Consider the following 17,838-nt stretch of genomic DNA (forward strand, 5'->3'; position numbering starts at 1 on the left):
AAGCTCTTTCCAGGGGAGTTTACGAGGTCTGGTATAAGCAGACAAGGTAGTGGGGTGGAGCCAAGGGCTGGCTCAGGTCTGCCAAAGGGGAAGTCTGGTGACCAGCTATAAGCAGGCGAGGCTAGGGTTTCTGCAGGTCCGCTGCAGCAGAAAGCTGAAGGGCGGGGGGGGGGCAGTGGAGCAAGTAAGTCCTTGGGATGTTAAGCCTACAGTGAAAGTAGGCAGAACCGCAAGCAGACAACTTGTTGTATAAATATTGGCTAAATAGATTTATTTGTTCATACAAAGAACACAGAATCCCTCCCCAGAGTGGCACCAAAAGGGTTTTTTGATCTTGGAACAGTGCTGGTGTGCCAACTCTCTTGTGCTTCTTATGTGTACCTCTCCTGAAAAAAAAAGGGGGGGGTCTTAACTGGGCTATTGACAGTTCTCCCTCCTGCCCAGTAACCGCTGCTGGTCCCTTGTTGAGCTCTTTTGTTCAGCTGGTGGCCATTCGGTTTGGAGAGCGAACCTGAATCCTGCCGAAAACACTTCCCTGCTTCCTTGCTGCGTTTCCTCAAGGCTCTGCCCTTGCTAACCCACGTTGCTGGGGCCTCCCTGGTGCCCACCACCTGTAGCGTCGCCATGGAAATGAGGAGCAAGAGGACCCCCAGCTAAAGGCACTGGGAAGACCGTAATTTGGAACTCAGTTCTTGCAAAGGCCACCGGAAAGGGCAATTTATTTGTGTGTCTCTTTCAAGCTGGCCACTTTTTTTTTTTTCATTTTTAAGTCCACCATTGACTGCATTTAAGCTGAAGAACTGGTTTTTGACAAAGGTGTGAACGTCGTAAGGAGCTGGCTTAAAGGGCGTCAGGGTACCAGTCCAGCGCTAACAGGTGAGCCGCTGGCTTTGTTTCCTCCCCACCCAGGGTTAGCCAGGACGGAGAGTGACAAAGCCAGGCCTGGGTCCGAAGATGGCAAAAAAGCTTAGCTTCTGAGAATTCGAACGCCCCTTTCCCTGAACAACAGGTCAGCCTTCCTGCAAAGAGGCAGGAGTAGGATGGGACCTGAAGTGCTGCGCTTCCTTGCAGGCTGTTCTGCAAACAGCCACTAAGTCCTGCAGGGTGCTGGGGTTCTCTAACGGTTTTGAACACTGTTCCGGGTTTCCTGGCGCCTCAAGCAATCTGAGATCTGCTGGAAACAACTCGTTTTGAAAACGGCTGGAGAGGGCACCTCCTTTGCCAGTTGCATTCTGCCCTTCTCCGGTTTCTGACATTTCTACAGGGTTTTGGTATCCTTGCCGCTGAATGCTTTTTCTTTTTTTAAAGTGCTAACTGAAACCCTCAGACGGCTTAAGTTCGATGAAACATCCTGTGAAAAAACTTCCTCCTCTGTAGCTTATCTTGCCCATTTTGAGGAGCACATGGCAGGTTTTAACTCCTGTCTTTGGGCCTGTTTTCATCTCTTCACGAATGCTCAGTTTTGCATAGTCCTCTAAGACACTACAGGCAGTCCTCGACTTACGACCATACGTTTAACAATGGTCCGAAGTTACAATGGCCTCGGAATGGATGCTTTACGGCACAAAATGTCGCATACACCCCCTGTGGTCACATGAGCACATTTCGGGCGCTTGGCAATGACTTATGACTGCAATGACTTACGATGGAAATTCTGGTCCCAACTGTGGTCATAAGTTGAGGACTGCCTGTAAATTCTCCCTTTTCAAATTACTGCCTCTCTGAGACCCATTTAACAGTTCAATGCATTTCTCCAAGCAGATGACTAAGCAACACAGTCACTTCATGAGGCAGGTTTAGCAAAATGCATTCCAAATTTTGTCAAAAAGGCTTCTACGGCCCAACTAGGATTTGACATCATCCTGGCTTCTCCTTAGCCTTCCTCTGTGATACTTATCAGCTTTCTGCAGTGCACCCACCCCATTTCTCCTTCACAAATGCCACTGATCAACTAGATCAACGATCTCTTCCGAAACTTAGTTCAAATCCCGCTGCTCACCGTGCCCGTGGCTTTGAGCTCTGACCCGTAGGTGGGTGTCCATCTACTTTGGGTAGCAGCAGAGCCGTGTCCTGGAAGCGGGGCGAAATACCTAGCTGTTCCTGCATGATTTTCTCCCCCCTTTTGCACCCACGATTCCACCGCAGACGGGGGGAGAGGACAAGGTATGAACAAAACAGGTCACAGACATCGTCCTTCGCACACACAGAATTCTTAAAGAAGACGAAGTTGCATGTCTCTTTCAAGTCTCACATGGGAACTGTGGTTATTTGTCGGGCTTGTTTGAAATGTGCCCATGCGCCGTCTTCTAGTTCAAGGACTTCTTGCACCGAAGAACAGATTTTTTTTTCCAACTATTTGCCAGCCATCTTACCTGCACTTTCTAACCACCACCACCACCCGTCCTGCGGTTTACTGACGTAAGTAAAATCACTCCAGAGCAGCGTTTCTCCACCTTGGCAGCTTTAAGATAGGTGGACTTCAACCCCCAGAATCCCCCAGCCAGCTATCTTAAAGTTGCCAAGGTGGAGAAACGCTGCTCTGGAGTGATGCTCTGATAGGTTAAGAACAGGCAAAAATGCAAGAAGAACCTTTCTCTCCATCTCTCTCTCCATCCTTGCAACCATCGTTGCTTACAACCTGTCCCCGACCTGTCCCAACCTGTTCATTTAACAGCCAGCATTAAAGACAAATGCTAATCACAGCAATAGGACAGAAAAGGTTACTTATCTAAAGAGCAACAAAGGGCAGAAGCAGTTCAGCCAGCAAAGAGAAGTGCCTTTCTTGGATCCCAAAGAGGAATCTGGAGGGGCCGCTGTTTCGGGAGAGGAGGGTGGGCTAGAGGCGCCACCACATCCTTCCCGCCTGGATCGTTCTGTGCTCACCAGGTGTCACGCCTCCGCAGCCACTTCCCCTTTCCAAAGGGGACCCCCGCTTGGCTTCCGCTCATGTCTGCCTGCCTTAGAGCATCCCCAGCATGACAGCCAAGGAAGATGACGGGGGCGTCCTCAAGTGAAACCACACAACAAGGATTATCAAAACGGAAATGTTTCCTTTTACGAGCGATGTTTCTCAGAATGCGCCCCCACAGCCTTTGGGTATGGTTATTGGTGGGGAGGGAGAGATTTCCTTCTCATGCCCCGTGATGAATAAATAAATATACTTAAGGCTGCCTGCTGGGCACGAGGGCCTGCTGAAAGCAGCGCATGGGACTAAGGGTGCGTCTGGCATCACTTCTGGAATTCAGGATGGGGAGGAAGGATATGGGGCTGGAAAGAAGGAAGCAAACCAGATCGATCGTTTATCCTAGCCTCTCTTCCTTGTGTCCAAGGCCTGATCCTCCCGTCCATTCAAGAGTGAATCTTGCAGGCACCCTTCAGGACCTGGCAGGCAAATCCTCTCGATCCCCGGGACTCTGCATCCCTCTGCCCCACCTTGGCTCCGCTTCTGTCCTGCGCTTCCTCAACTGGCTCCACCAGGTTTCTGCTGTGCGAAAACACCTTCTCTGGGAAAGTTAAGATTAGAGGCACTTGCTACTGCCCTAGGTTGCATCAAAGCCAATAATAATAATAATAATAATAATAAACATAATAATAAACATAATAAAGGCCTGTCTTCCTGATCCACGAGGAAGGGAAACGTGGATTAAAACAGAGCTCTGAGGAACATGTTGAAGAAGAGATTGATAGTGGGAACTCCAGACCTCCGATGCAGGAAGAGTTGACCCAGCCTGCTTCATAGAGGGTGAAAATGGTTGGCAAGGACTCCTGCTTCCAACACCTGGAGGAAAACTCCTGCTGAGGTTGCCTTACCCCTGTGGCCACTGTCTCAGCAGCCAGGGAGGCCACCAGGAGCTGGTGAGCCTGAAGGACGTCTTGTATCCAGCACCTCCTGAAAGGCTAGAGAAGAGACTGCACGGGTCTCTCCAGGAGGATGGGCAAACCAGGAAAGGAAGGTGCAGTTCAGTTACGCTTGTTGGCCAGCTGCCGGTCCCGCTTCTTCTTCTCCATCAACCTGTGTTGAAAGAAGAATGTGGCTTGAGATTGCCGGTCCCTGAAGAAGAGGGGAAATACCTGCCCAAGAGGAACTACAGGCATGGCTGGAGACCTTTGATTTCAGTGGACTAATCCCTGTTAAGGCTTCCTCTTCTCTCATAGGCTGTCCTTGGGTCTTTGAGGTAACAGCAGAGTTGGAAGACTTTCCCACCACTCCTAGAAACCAGAGCTAAAGAGGAGCCACTGCAATGGACCTGCTTCATAATGGGAGAGGGTGAATTGACGCCAGTGTTTCTCAACCGTGGCCACTTTAAGACTTCAACTCCCAGAATTCTCCAGTTGAAGTCCACCCGTCTTAAAGTGGCCAAGGTTGAGAAACAGTGATTTACGCCAAGATGGTGGGAAGGCAGGTCGCCACTCACTTCCTATTGCGTGCTTCGGTCAGCTCCATGAGCTGCTCTTGCGCCACCCTCAGTTCATCCAGCCGTTGCTGGTAACGCGAGTCACAAGCGTTGCTGTGCTCCAGGTTGGACACCTGGTTGGAGAGCTCGTTTGCCCGGTCCCGTAGTTGCTGGATGGAGGAGTACAAGTTCTCGTCGTCTTCTTCCTGCAAGAGAGACAAAGACCCTGGAGGCCGCTCGGTCTCCTTCCCCGTGTCTTGCCCAGGCCTTCAAGAGACACCTTTCAGCTACTTCTACATTCCTCCTGCAAGTCAAGGTGTCAATGGCAGGACATCTTCTTCTCAAGGCCCAACCCTGCCCAGCCTCCAAGCTCTCATGCTGGCACTCCCTGATGCCCTTTCTACAAGGACACCCCGAGCTTACCTTGGCATTGATGATTTCAATGTGGAGCAGCAGAGAAGCCAGTTCAAGATCCTCGCTGTAACTGTTCTTCAGTGGCACTGACCGGTAGCCTGTGGACAAAGAGGCAGGACAGAATCCCAAATCCTTCACATTCAAAAGCGGGACAGCTTTTTCCAAATTATGTAAAACGTGATTGATCTGCACTGCTCTCTCTGAAGTCAAGCACCAGCTGCCTGGTCCTGTTCTAGGCCACGTGAAGCCCTCCTCTTTCTTCAGGCAGTCCTCACTTAATGACCATTTGTTAGTGATGGTTCGGACTTAAGACGGTGCTGAAAGAAACTTGCTTGCTTCCAGCAAGCAAAATCAATGGGGAACCGTGTGATTCGCTTAACAACCATGTGGTTTGCTTAATGGTTGCAGTGATTTGCTTAATGACCACTGCAAAAAAGGTTGTAAAATCAGGTTGGATTTGCTTAATGACCGCTTTGCTTAGCAACTGAAATTCTGGTCCCAATTGTGGTCGTTAAGTGAGGACTATCTGTACAGGCTGGGCTTTTCATCGATGGTTGGGAAGCCGTGTCTCTTCAGCCAGCCTGACCATTGGTGAAGGATGCTGGGAGTTGTAGTTCAGCAACCCCTGGGTGGCCCAAAGCTGCCCACTCTTCCTTAATTCCTGACTTGGAATCCCCTTCCTGGAACCCCAGAGCTGAAATTCAAGCTACATTTAAGGCTACAGCTCTTTGGATGCCTCTCTGGCAGGCGGAGGCTCAGTCATACAGAGGTAGAAAAGCATCTTTTAGTGTAGTGGAGGATTTAGAAGAGACCAGCCAGGTGACGGAGGTTCCCCAGCAGCTCCACAAAGGGGATCCAATGGGAAGACAGCCATTGCCTTGCAAGGGGAACGTTGCGGGGGGTGTGGGGAGTGGGAGGGCGAGCAGAGGGGCCGGTACCTGTTTTGAGGCTTTTGACAGGGAAGGTAGCCTGGGCCAAGAAGTTGGGGTCACTGAACATGTCTTCCTCATAAACCACAAAGCGCAGAAAGGCAAACTCGGGGTTGTTGATGTCAAAGACAAACTGCTTGACCAGCCAGACGGGATTGAGGCCATTGTCGGCTGCGAGGAAAGGCGGGACAAGGGAGATCCACGTCAGGGGGCCTTCGGTTGGAGACCCAACTTCACTGAAGGTAGCAGATTTGCACATTCTAAAGGGGGGCACAACTGCACCCATTTTTGCACGGTTCAGGGCTCTTCGAGGCTGAAACGTGCTGCTCTGACAGTTAAGGCATCTTCTGCCCTTTCACCTCTGCCCTCCCCGACGTGGACGAACAAAAACACCATCCAGGCTGGAGGTTCGGCCCCACCCAGCCCAGGGGACCCTCAGGGCTACAGAAATGGCTGCAGCTGGGACTTCTTCTACCCTCCTGCCTCAAACCCAGCAGCATGATGGGAAAAAAACGGGGGGGGGAGATTCCCACCTGGTCCAAACTTCGGAGGCTCCCCTGAACGGGTCTCTGTCTGCACCAGCCCAGGGGGACCCCCTCAGGCGAGTCTGACGTTGTCGAGTTGATCAAGGTGCACCAAGGTGGCACCAGACACACCTGGCCGGGTGCTGCACCATAAAAGACGGTGTCGGGGGCAAGGTAACCCTCCCTTTCCTAAATCGGTTCACCCACATCCGCTGCTGTTTGAAGGATCTGCAGCACGTAGAAGAGCCAGGAAGACCCCGGCTGTTTCCAGATTTCTTACCTACGACGTCCGTCTTGTTTTTGCTGTTGTCAAACTCCGAGCCGCACACCTCTACCTCCACGAATGGGCAAACGATGCTGCGGCCGTTTTTGGGGAGGTGCCGGGCCCCTAAGATCTGCAGGGAGGGAGGGAGAACAGGGTGGGTTAGGTGGGTATGGCAGGAGCCCCACAGGAGGTGGCCGAGCCAGATGCTGTGGCTTCCTGTGAGGTCCTGACCTGCAGCTGGACTGTGATGGGCTCCACGTGCTTCAGGCTGCTCTTGTCGAAAGGGTCAAAAAGGTCATCCCGCATCATGTCCGGCTGCAAGACGTACCCGCTGCGCCCGCCCAGCGTGAAGAGCGACTGGTTCAGCTGCATCGGTTTGTCTGGAAGCACAGATGAATCGGGCATCAAAGGGAAGAGCCGCCGCCGCCGCCGCCGCCTGCAGGGAACTCGGATCCGGGCAGGAGGCAAAGGCCTTTGGAGAAGGAGGTGTCCTTCAAGGGCCCTTGGTCTCCTGCTCTGACCTCACAGAGCCTCAGCGGGACTTAGAACAAGTTGCTCTGGGCAAAACCCAGCACCTGTAGCTGTGCTTCGAGGTACGTGTGGGTGCCCACATATGCAAGTAAACCCAAACATGGAGCTTTGATGTTCCTCGATCAGTGCTCTGGGCCATTCCCTGGAACTCCTGCCTGGGACTAGGGAGGAGGAGGCCCTGCTGGACCAGACCGTCTCTGCGGCCCTCCTGGCTTAGCCGCGGTAGGTATGGAGCCTCTCCCAGGCCGAGGTCCTTCAGAAGGCGAGGCTTCTGCTTCCACAGTCCCAGCTGTGATGGCCAGGGGACGATGGATGGAGGTCGACCAACTGGGGAGAAAGCTACAGAAATCTGGTCACAGCAGGATCCACAGCGTGCCTCAAGAAAGCTCAGCAGGGCAGGATCTGGTTAGTGTTTGGATGGAAAACCCTCAGGAAATTGCAGGTTCGGGGAAGCCGAAACAGCTTCCCGGAAGAAGGGAACAAGAAACAACTTCCATACGGCTGATAGGAAAACTACATGGACGCCTGATGTAGTCTTGAGAAATCAGGCTCAACGTAAGTGGGTTTTTGCACTTATTTTTTTTACAGCAACAGCAGCAACGGAAGGGGCCACTTTAGATTCCCATGTTTGCTCTGATCATCTTTATTTATTTATTACTTTTATTATTATTATTATTATTATTTAAATGCATTTATTTATTTAAACCTCACATAGACCCTGGGCGGCTTACAAAGTCCAAACACGCAGTTAAAACAGCTTATTTTAACCGTTTTAACCGCTTCTTTGGGTTTTGTGGGCCACCCAGACAAATACACACACACACACACACAAAATGGACAGCCCAGACTAAAAACTGCTGGGACAGCGACAACGGACTGCAAGAGGGCCCCCCCAACTACTTGAGCCCAGGTCTGGGAGCAGGGCCAGGTCTGAGGGCTTTCCAGAGCCCCAGGCGGTCTTGGTCTCAACGCCAGGCCCACGCCTCAGAGGTGACACCCCAGCTCTGTAGAAGGACCACCGGTCCCAGCCTCGCCCTTCCCAAGCAAAAGGGTTGGGGGGAAGACCCTGTTTGTTGTGACAGCTGCAGCCCCCTGGCTGGTTGGAGAGGAGGCTTAGTGCTGGACGGAGAAAGGGCCTGACTTAACTCCTGCTGGAAGGATGGCCTCTGGGCAACCTGCCACAAGCTGGCGCCCCAGACCAAGTTTGGGTCCCGGGCCCAAGGGCCGCGGAGCCGCAGGAGGAGGCCTGCTGGCCGCGGCCAGAGACACGGCCACTGTACCGGGGGTCTGGAAGTTGAGGGCCACCAACTGGCTGCCACAGATCCACATGGGCAACGGGTCGTAGTTGGACGAGTCGAGGCGCTGTCCCTTGGGGTAGACACGGCTCAGCTGCCGCCGGTTGTACTGAAGAAACTTTCTCCCCTTGCTGCGGTTGGCGTACTTCTCCGCCTTGGTCTCCGGGAAGGACGACATGTCCCGGTAACAGGCCTTCTCCGTGCCGATCTCTGGAAAGGAAGACAGGCCAAGGAGTCGGCTGCCGCGGACGCAGATCGTTTGCGGCTCAGCGACACCCCTGCGGGTGGCAAGGAGGGGGAGTAACGACCGACACCCGTAGAGCACGGGTTTTCCAGCCACCATTTCCTGATGAACTGACTTGCAGGAACGCCACAGGAGACAACAATGGGTGTCTGTCTGCGTGGCAGCAAAACGTCCCCACGTGTCGATTGTCTCACACGGCACGGCCGGGGCATCATTGCATTAATGAAGACTGTTTAAGGAGCACACCGTTAGTGCAGAGGAAAAACATTATTCAATGCTGTCAGGTTGTGGGATCCTGCCAGCAGTAGATGGGCTATGTAGTAATTAGATTAGCCAGCCTGCATGGGTCAAAAGTAGGGATGCAATTGTAAATCGCTGAGATGTCCGTGCTGGTGCTCCAGGGCCAACTGACCTGCATCATTGGAACCGTTAGAAGGAACGCACAGCTGCCCGGAGGTCTGTAGGAAGCGTCGAGAAAATAGGGAGGGGCATCGGGCTCTTTGTATCCGTGTTGGCGGGCTTTTGGTCTTTGAATTGGAACTGATTACTATGCATTAATAAAGATTTCTTTAATATGCTACAATGTCTTGTGTTTAAGAAATTCTGGATGAATAGCAAGAATTAGGACCCTCACAGAAAGACTAGTCTGGCCCAAGCACGGTCATCTCAGCGATTTACAATTGCATCCCTACTTTTGACCCACGCATGCTGGCTAATCTAATTGCTACATAGCCCATCTACTGCTGGCAGGATCCCACATCCTGACAGCCACCTTATCAAATGCAGAGACTTTGGTTAAGGGAATGACCTGTGATGATAAGGCCAAACTAAGTAGGTGTGGGCGTTTCTTGGAATTTGATAGTTTACCGCAAACAGAATATAAGGTGTTGGCATCCTAATTCTGCATCAGTATAACACAGTGTTTCTCAACCGTGGCAACTTTTAAGACGTGTAGACTTCAACTCCCAGCCAACAAGGAATTCTGGGAGTTGAAGTCCACCCATCTTAAAGTTGCCAAGGTTGAGAAACACTGCTTTAGAAAGAAAGGCAGGAAGAATTAGTGAAGGATTCAAGGGCACTTAGCAGTTCTAATTCCAAACTTTTGGGGTAGGGTCAAGAGTGAGACTTGAGGGGAAAAACGCATGGAAGAAAAGAAAAAAGAGTGAAAGAAAGAAAAGAAAAAGATGATTGAAGGAAAAGAGTATGAACCTTGTACAGAAAGTATTAGAAAACAGATTAATCTCTCAACTGAATGAATGGAAAGGAGAGGTGATGTGGAAGTAGCTTGCAACAGAATGAAAAGAACCATTTTACACAATGCCCAAGAAGCGTGTGGAGTTATGCTCCTGGGAAGCATGAAAAAGAAAGCCCGGCAGAAAGATGCCAGTGAAAGAGGCTGCAGAGGAGCAAAATATGCCCAAAATGGGAATAATATAAAGATACTGTCCAATCTGCCTACAGAGAGAAAGGAAATTAAATGTTGAGAAAAAGAAAGTAAGAAACAGCTAAGATGAAAGAGGCAGTAAAAATGCAGGTGATTTTGATGGAAATTAAAAAAAAAACTGAAAGGGGCTGAAGAGGGCTAAACAAGAAGCCTGCAGAAGCATGAATGGATTTAAGAACAAAAGTAATGAAATGCTTTGGGATGAAACTGCACTCAAGGAATGCTGGAAAGGGTGTTTTCAAGATCTGAGTTGGAATAAAAATGATACACTTTTCAGTGTAGCTGAAACGCTATAAATGTCAGTATACAATAAAAAATAAAGTTAAAAAGGGAATCTTACGCTCTGAGAATATTGCACAATAGCGAGGCTGTGGGCATAGACGTGTAACTGGAGAAACAATAAAGCCTGAAACTGGTTTGCTTAAAAAGTGGTTGTGTGACTTGTTTAAACTACATGTGGAAGCTACCTCTGTGCCTGATGAGTGGAAGAACATCGTTCCTGTGCCTCTCTGCAAAGGGGAAAGTCGCAAGAGTGAATGGAAAAACAACAGTGGAGGTTGTTTTTAAAATGGGTCTGGGGAGGTATTTGGCAGAATTCTGAGCAAGCAGGAGAGATGGTCATGGTGAGGATAATTTGGAAAATGCAGTCAGGTTTTATGACACAACTTCCTGGGCTATTCAGCCTAAATAGATGAGTGATCCTGGCGCTTCTGGACAGGCTGATCCTAGTGTCTCTCTTAGGTAGGTAGTCCTCGACTTATGACCATTTGTTTTACGACGATTCGAAGTTACGACAGCCTCAGAATGGGTGCTTTATGGCCTGTAAAGCACTTCCAAGTGTCACAAAACATCACACCAACCTCCTGCAGTCACATGAACGCATTTTAGGTACTTGGCAACCGGCTTGCATTTACGAATGGTTGCAGCATCCCGTAGTCATGTGATCATGTTTTGCAATGTTTTCTGGCAAAAAACGCCCATTGGGGAAGCTGGATTAGCTTAACAACTGCGGTGATTCGCTTAACGACCCATGAGTCGCTTAACGACCACCATAAAAAGGGTCATAAAACCGAGTCTGGTCATGCGGTGACTTGGCTTACAACTGCAATGACTTACGATGGAAATTCTGGTCCCAATTTTGACCCTAAGTCAAGGACTACCTGTACTCAGATGCTTCAGGCATCTGGCAGAAAGGGAATCAGGCAATCGGTGGCCAGGATACAGCCCATCCAAAGCGAGTAGCCTCAGGCCAGCCTGTTCTGAGGCAGAAGACGGGGCAGAGGGGCAAAGCAACTCACTCTCCTCGTCAAAGGGCACCGGGCGGCAATAGACGACCAGCTCTGATAGCTCCAGGGCAATCTTCTTCCTCCGCTCCATGATCTTCCCTTCCTGCATCTGCACACGACACACACAGACCCCAATCAGCAGTAATCCAGAGAGCATCTATTCCACCCCTCCATGCACAGGCGCACATGCATAGCAAAGACGTCCCGACACGTTCTTCTCCCTCGTGAGTCCCCAGGTCCCAGAGCAGCTGCTTCTCCTGGAGAGGACAACAGCCGCAGGCAACGCCTCCACGTGCCTCCCTCGGAAGACAAAGGGATGGGCCTGTATGGAAGTATGCCTCTAGCTGCCATCACAAAGCCCTAAAGAGGGGTCAGACTCTGAGGCTGTGGAAGAACCGTATCTCGGGACGGTGCAGACGGTAAGGGCCCCCGTTGAGACGTTTAGAGCCAGCCTTCTTCCGCAAGGCGCTTTGCCCGTTTCTGGCACAAGGGTCTGCATGCTGCAGGTTGCAGGTCAAACCTAGAAACCAGATTTGATCTACCGCCTGAACAGTCAACTGCCTGCTCTGCAAATAAGCTCAGCAGGGAGCAGAAAGGAGCACAGCTACGTCCCCTGGGAAAATAATCTCAAAGAGATGCCTTCAGCCTTCAGAAGCTTCCTGAAAGACAACCTGAATCTGGCCACCGGCAGAAAGTATCTCCCTTCCCTTCTTGGGAAATAAAGGGTGGGATGGTGGGGAGAGGATCCCTCCGGCTTTGCTAGGCTTATACCTGAGGGGTGTTTTCATTGCTCTGACGCCTGGACATCAAATAACTCTGAGAAAGGCGTAGGATTGGCCTGACCCTTTGTTTGATACCGTAACACAATACCGATGGCGTTCCAAAAGGATCCGGTCATTTTGCATCCTTACTGCATGTGAAAGGAGGGGCCCTTTTTCCACCGCCTCTCCACGTGTGCAATTGAAACTTAAAACGTGCAGAATTCACAGGATGGGCGGCTGTATAAATGGATGTAACGTTAAATAAAATAAAAGCGGGGTGGGACGTGTTGATGTTCTCTTCCTTCAGCCAGTACAGACAGAACTAGCCCTTGAGTGCATCCTGAGTCCCATTCCGCCAGATCTGATCCCAGGACCAACTTTCCAAAAGTTGTAAGACCTCGTAACTCTAACTGGCAGTTTCTGGTGCCAACCCAACATCTGGGGCATTGGGTCTTCCACTAGGAGACTCACCCTGGCATCTGCGTTCTGTGTGGCCTCCCGGATCTTGGCCACCCAGTCGTTGAGCTCCTCCAGAGTGTCTGTGGCGACGTCCAGCGACTGGGAAGGGTGGGTCATCTGCTGAGAATGGATGGTGAAGACAAAGGGCTTGGCGCTCCTCCCGTCTTTGGAGATAACTACAAGGACATCAGAGGGGCGGCTTTACTGGACGAGGCTCCCCACGCAGGACAGCAGGAGCATGTGGGGTGCAGAGGGCTGCTCTCTCCCAGTGAGGGCACGGCCATTCAAAAAGGAAAGTGATCGACTGGCTGCCCCAGGGAGTGGTGGGTTCTCCTTCACTGGAGGTCTCCAAACAGCAGCTGAATGGGCATCTCTCCAAGATACAGTAGTGTCTCTTCCCCTGAGCAGGGGTTGGGCTAGATGACCTCTACTGTTAATGTGAACTCTGATTCTTTGTGCTTTGTTCTTCTTAAGAAACAACCACACTGATTTACATTATTTGTACTGTGGGAAACAGTTACTTAACATTTAAAGTAGGATTTCTAGCAATGTGGTCTCTTCATTCAGATAAACTGCTGAGAGAGGGATTGCTTTTTGTCATAATAGGATTGCTTTTCAAAGATTTTGTACCCCCTCCCCCAAAACAGGCTTCCCCCACCCGAGGTTCTCCAATACGGCAGGATTTGTAAGAGTCACAGCACACTCTCCTCCCGGTGTTCAAGGCAACGTCCACCGGATAACAATAATAGTATTATGACCCAAAGACGGCGGGTGAGCCCAAACCCAGTGAGCTTCTGTGGCTCGGTGCAGTGAGGGACCTGGCTCTCCTCCAGGGAGGTCCACTGGGTGGGAGTCAAAAAATTCAACATGGCAGCTGCAACCTTCCTATGAAAGCCCTGCCCTCTTTTACATGCATCATGCCTGTCAATCACATGGCTCAGCCACCATCTTGACTTTTGTGACCCCCCCCATGGATGCCCAGTCCCATTCTAAACCACCTCAGTCAACTGTTGGTGAATTCAGAGGGTTGTAATCGTAACACGTGAGGACATCAGCTTGGCCAGGTCCTTCACCGCCTTTACCACCCTAAAACCATACCTAGGCTGTGTGAGGTCCCATGAGGGCATTCACACAACATGATTCTCGGGATGTTTTAACTAGTGGGCGGTGGTGAAAGGTCATGCGCATATAGCATGTCCCTGGTTTAAGGACATCCCGGTTTACAGACAACTCCTAGTTCAGAACAGACTGCCCTAAAGATTATTATATTAAAAATTCGAGTTAAGTAAAATGTTTCGGGTTAAATACACAATGCTACTTCATGCAGTGTTAGGTTTAAGATGTTTTAGTGTATTTGGAAGGGTTTCTTAAGTGTTTTATATGCATAGAAAGGTAAAATCTATACTAAGACACGCATCTGACCAACTGATGCTAAATAACTTACATACAAATTCGACTTAAGGACAGACTTAGGAACGGAACTCATTCTTAAACCGGGGAACTACTATACTTAAAATGGGCAGAATTCGGTGTGCACCCAACACTTACTGAATTGTGCCAACCCAGAACCCACAGCTCAGTAACCAGGGTAAGCAAGGTGGGAATCCAGGCAGGGAGCGATTCCACCGCAGTAAAACAGCTGCTCTTCTAAATCAGGAGGGGTCCCCAAGGGTGGTGGTGCACACCCAGGGGCAGCCGAAGAGGCTCCTGTGCCCGAGAGCCTTCCTCAGAAGCCCTTTCTTACTCATGGTGTGCTGCAAGACACTCACCGACATGGCAGGACGGAACATCGATGAACCCCTTCAGGAAGTTGCCCAAAGGACTGTTCTCCACTGACTGGGGCAGAGAGAGAAAAGGGGAGGGCAGAAATGTGAAAATACAAAAGAGCCCTGGCATATTCTTAATAATGTTGCTTCTGTTCACTGACTGTTCTGGTATCTTTTAAACTAGTTTTTTTCAACCTTGGCAACTTTAAGTTGGGTGGACTTCAACTCCCAGAATTCCCCAGCCAGAATTCTAGGAGTTGAAGTCCACCCATCTTAAAGTTGCCAAGGTTGAAAAACATTGTTTTAAACAAACATAGGCTGCAACCTTTAAACAGGGTAAGTGCTTGGATGGTGGGGGGGAGGGGGGTTCCAAAAACTTCTAGGGAGTTCCTCATCCATTGAAGTCTCTTCTTCCATGATTGGCTGAAATATTTGCACTCCCTCCCCAAAAGGATGGGACTGCACCGGAGTAATCTTCTCCATCCTGGGTCCCTGTAGATGTGATGGGTAGAGTTCAACACTCCTCGAGGGAAAGGGTGATGGGAGGCTGGCCAGGATGAAGCCAAAATGGCTTGTCCTCCCTACATCCCAGGGCTACAGAAAAGCTGGCGAAAACTGGAACTCACCACTTCGTCCTGCTCTGGCACGGAGGCGCTCATGATCTCCTCCACGTAGTTAGCGGGGAACCAGAGCTGTTTCTTCCCGCCGTAGTCTCCTCGCCACCTGGAAGGGAGAATAGGAACGAGGCTAGCAGATGGATTTGGAGATTATTACAGGTGACCACGCGGCACACAAAGGCAGGATGGGAAAACAGGAACGACCACAACAGATCTCGCCCGCCACAGCCCCAGGCACACAAATAGCGGACCTTCGATTAGGGGATGCAAGACTGGGCCATCTCTCCTGTGACTTGGAGGGTGATGCTAAAACAGCCCAAGAATCACACGCACAACAAACAGGTGAAGCTTCCATCACACCATCGTGGCTACCAGCTTGATGTTTTTTGCCCACGGCTTGCAGATTCCCCTGCTGAGATCCTAGGTCTTCCAGATGCAATGGGTCCACCCTTCCTAAATTCCTTACCAGCAGTCCCAGGAATATCTCCAAGTTGGGGAAAGCTGCTCTGAGGGATTCCACTCCATGGAAGGTCCTTGGAAGAGAACCTAAAACCAGGGGGTTGCAAACTCTCCTGGAACAGTGACGGGATTCCCAGATGGATTCGCCCTGAATCCCTAAGCCAGTTCTCCAGTGGTTTTATCTCCCAACGCTTTTCCCATGGCTGAAATTCAGCTCCTGCACCCCACTAGATGCTCCAGCAGTCCTCCTGATCCCTCTGGTCTCTTCTTCCCTTCCTTTCCTGGTCAGCATAGACTGTGCTTTACCACATGAACCGGTGCGAATATAGTTACAGCCAACCATAGCTTAATTCCGGATCAGAAAAGGGAGGATGAAATGGATAACGACTGAAAGAGAAACGAAGGACGACAGCTTCCCTGCCATCTCCTGGTAGCACCATCAAGATGGTGCCTCCATGCAGCAAGAATAACATCAGCCTATCGTGCAGCCGTTATCCACAAGCAAAGGTCCCTGTGACATATTTTAATTTCTTTCACTTGGGCACGTTGGTCCCATTTATCAGTTCCTCTCCAGAACAGTGGCAATACAGGGCATTAGCCAAGAATAACCACTGAATGTCTGCTTGCAGGTGCCTGAGGGTCTGAGTTTTGAAAAGGGGGAAAAAACAAGGGGAGGAATTCAGCAAAGCTTCCAGTCATGCACCCCCAAGGCGTTTTGGGCCCCTTCCTTGCTGGGCTGAGGTTCCTGGCTTCTTCGGGGCTGTCCCAGTGATGGCAGCTCGGAGTGGCTCCCCTCCAAATTCAGCTGGGACTCACCATCCGCCGTCCTGCTTGTCAACGTTATGAATGATGGCCTGTTTGCAGAATGAGAGCTCGTCTTCTCGTTGGGCTTTGTAGTCGTACAAGGCCTTCACGGTACACTGCAAAGACAAGCAAGTCTGTGCCAGGTTGGGGAGAAAGGTGGCATGCCCCAAATTAAGGGTCAAGGGCCTGTGCAGATCAAACCCGTCTTGGCTTCTGCCGTGCAACTTTTTCTGCTTTCAAGACTCGGGTTTTAAAGAATGCCGAATGTGTTTTTCCCCCCAGGGACCGGGATGACGGGAAAGAGCTCAGAAAGAGCGCTATAGTTGAATGGAGTGCAAGGAAGGGTGGACACAGGACTAGGGGAAAAGAGCAGAGGTCTTGTAAAGTTTCATTTCTCCTGGTCACTAGGAGCCCAACCATTCTCCCCCGCTCCTGCCCCATCACCCCAGAACAGCCGTATACTGTAAATTAACAAATCCCGCTCCTAATGGTGGATGTGTCAGAATCTCACAAGGAAGTTGTTGAATGATCCTGATTTGATTTGATTTTTCTGTCCCCACACAATGATGTAATTTAATCCACAACATAGGTTTGGACCCCTAGGAAGTTTATAGCCAATCCAGGTTTATTGCCTTGCATCAGGGTTCCGCAGCCTCGGCCACTCTAAGCTGTGTGGACTTCGACTCCCAGAATTCCCCAGCCAGCAAAGCTTAGAGTGGCCAAGGCTGAGGAACCCTGCCTTGCATGACCGAGAAGGACCAGGGAAAGGGAACATTGGAGCCCTTGGTGCCCTCTGAGCTTGGCGGTTTGCTTGCAGACATTTCATTGCCCAACTAGGTCACATCTTCAGTGCTGGTGAGGGTGGGGTTTGCTCCCTGTCGATACACCGTGGCTTGCCCTGCCTGTGTTGGTGGGAGTGCGGTTTTCCCCTGCGTAGTTCCTTGATAGGGGTATTGTTTTCTTTTGATGGTTTGTCTGGGATTAATCCCTGCTTATCCGGGCATTGGCTGCTGGACAGGAAGTGTTCGGGTCTTTTTGTTTCCTTCTTAGCTTTTCTTTAATTGTCCCCTTTGAATGGTGTACAAATGTGAGTCTCTAGTAATCAACATGTCTATTGATGGCTGATGTGTCTGAATACCAAGCCTCCAGGAATCTCCTAGTGTTTTTGGATTTGGCTTGGTCTAGGATGCTCAGTTTCCCAGTTGAAACTATGGCTGAGCCTGTGAGGGATCATTCAGTGGCTTAAGATTTTCACAGAAAGAACTGGGCCTAAATGCAGCCTCTTTGCAAAGCAGATGCATCCCTGGGACCCTCAGCCTGGGAGCAACACTTCGTTCCACCCCCAACCCTGTTAGCCTTTTGTACAGGTCCAGAGGCCTGACTGTTCCCCAGGCATCTGGGCCAGGAGGTTGGCCAGCTCTGCTGGTGATGTGGCTTTTCCATTTGGGAAATTGGGGCGTTATGGGTTATACATTGTGGTGGTGGTTTTAACCTTTGCACGCTGCCCAGAGTCACTGCTCTATAAATGGGCAGCTCTATAAACATAATTGGCTGATGTGGTCTGCATTTTCATCCTTTATTTTTTTTTAATTTTTTATTTGTTTGTTTATTTAATTTTTATCCGGCCTTTATTATTTTTATAAATA

General features: G+C 50.4%; 1 protein-coding gene across 2 annotated transcripts in view; it reads right to left on the bottom strand.

Moving 5' to 3' along the window:
- Positions 1 to 242: 242 nt before the first annotated feature.
- The window catches only part of LOC134494519 (1-phosphatidylinositol 4,5-bisphosphate phosphodiesterase gamma-1-like), a 70,793-nt gene continuing 53,197 nt past the window's right edge, over positions 243 to 17,838 (bottom strand). For both annotated transcript variants that reach the window (XM_063299741.1, XM_063299742.1), the window contains 12 exons: positions 16,205 to 16,308; positions 14,939 to 15,035; positions 14,316 to 14,382; positions 12,559 to 12,722; positions 11,339 to 11,435; positions 8,338 to 8,562; positions 6,758 to 6,906; positions 6,542 to 6,656; positions 5,747 to 5,908; positions 4,818 to 4,906; positions 4,416 to 4,600; positions 243 to 4,012 (listed from right to left, as the gene is read on the bottom strand). In XM_063299741.1, coding sequence (XP_063155811.1) covers positions 3,961 to 4,012; positions 4,416 to 4,600; positions 4,818 to 4,906; positions 5,747 to 5,908; positions 6,542 to 6,656; positions 6,758 to 6,906; positions 8,338 to 8,562; positions 11,339 to 11,435; positions 12,559 to 12,722; positions 14,316 to 14,382; positions 14,939 to 15,035; positions 16,205 to 16,308 — 1,506 coding nt within the window. In that variant the 3' untranslated portion in view covers positions 243 to 3,960. The remainder of the gene's footprint in view (positions 4,013 to 4,415; positions 4,601 to 4,817; positions 4,907 to 5,746; positions 5,909 to 6,541; positions 6,657 to 6,757; positions 6,907 to 8,337; positions 8,563 to 11,338; positions 11,436 to 12,558; positions 12,723 to 14,315; positions 14,383 to 14,938; positions 15,036 to 16,204; positions 16,309 to 17,838) is intronic.

This window comes from Candoia aspera, chromosome 3, assembly GCF_035149785.1.
Source record: "Candoia aspera isolate rCanAsp1 chromosome 3, rCanAsp1.hap2, whole genome shotgun sequence".
In the NCBI taxonomy this organism is placed as follows: Eukaryota; Metazoa; Chordata; class Lepidosauria; order Squamata; family Boidae; genus Candoia; species Candoia aspera.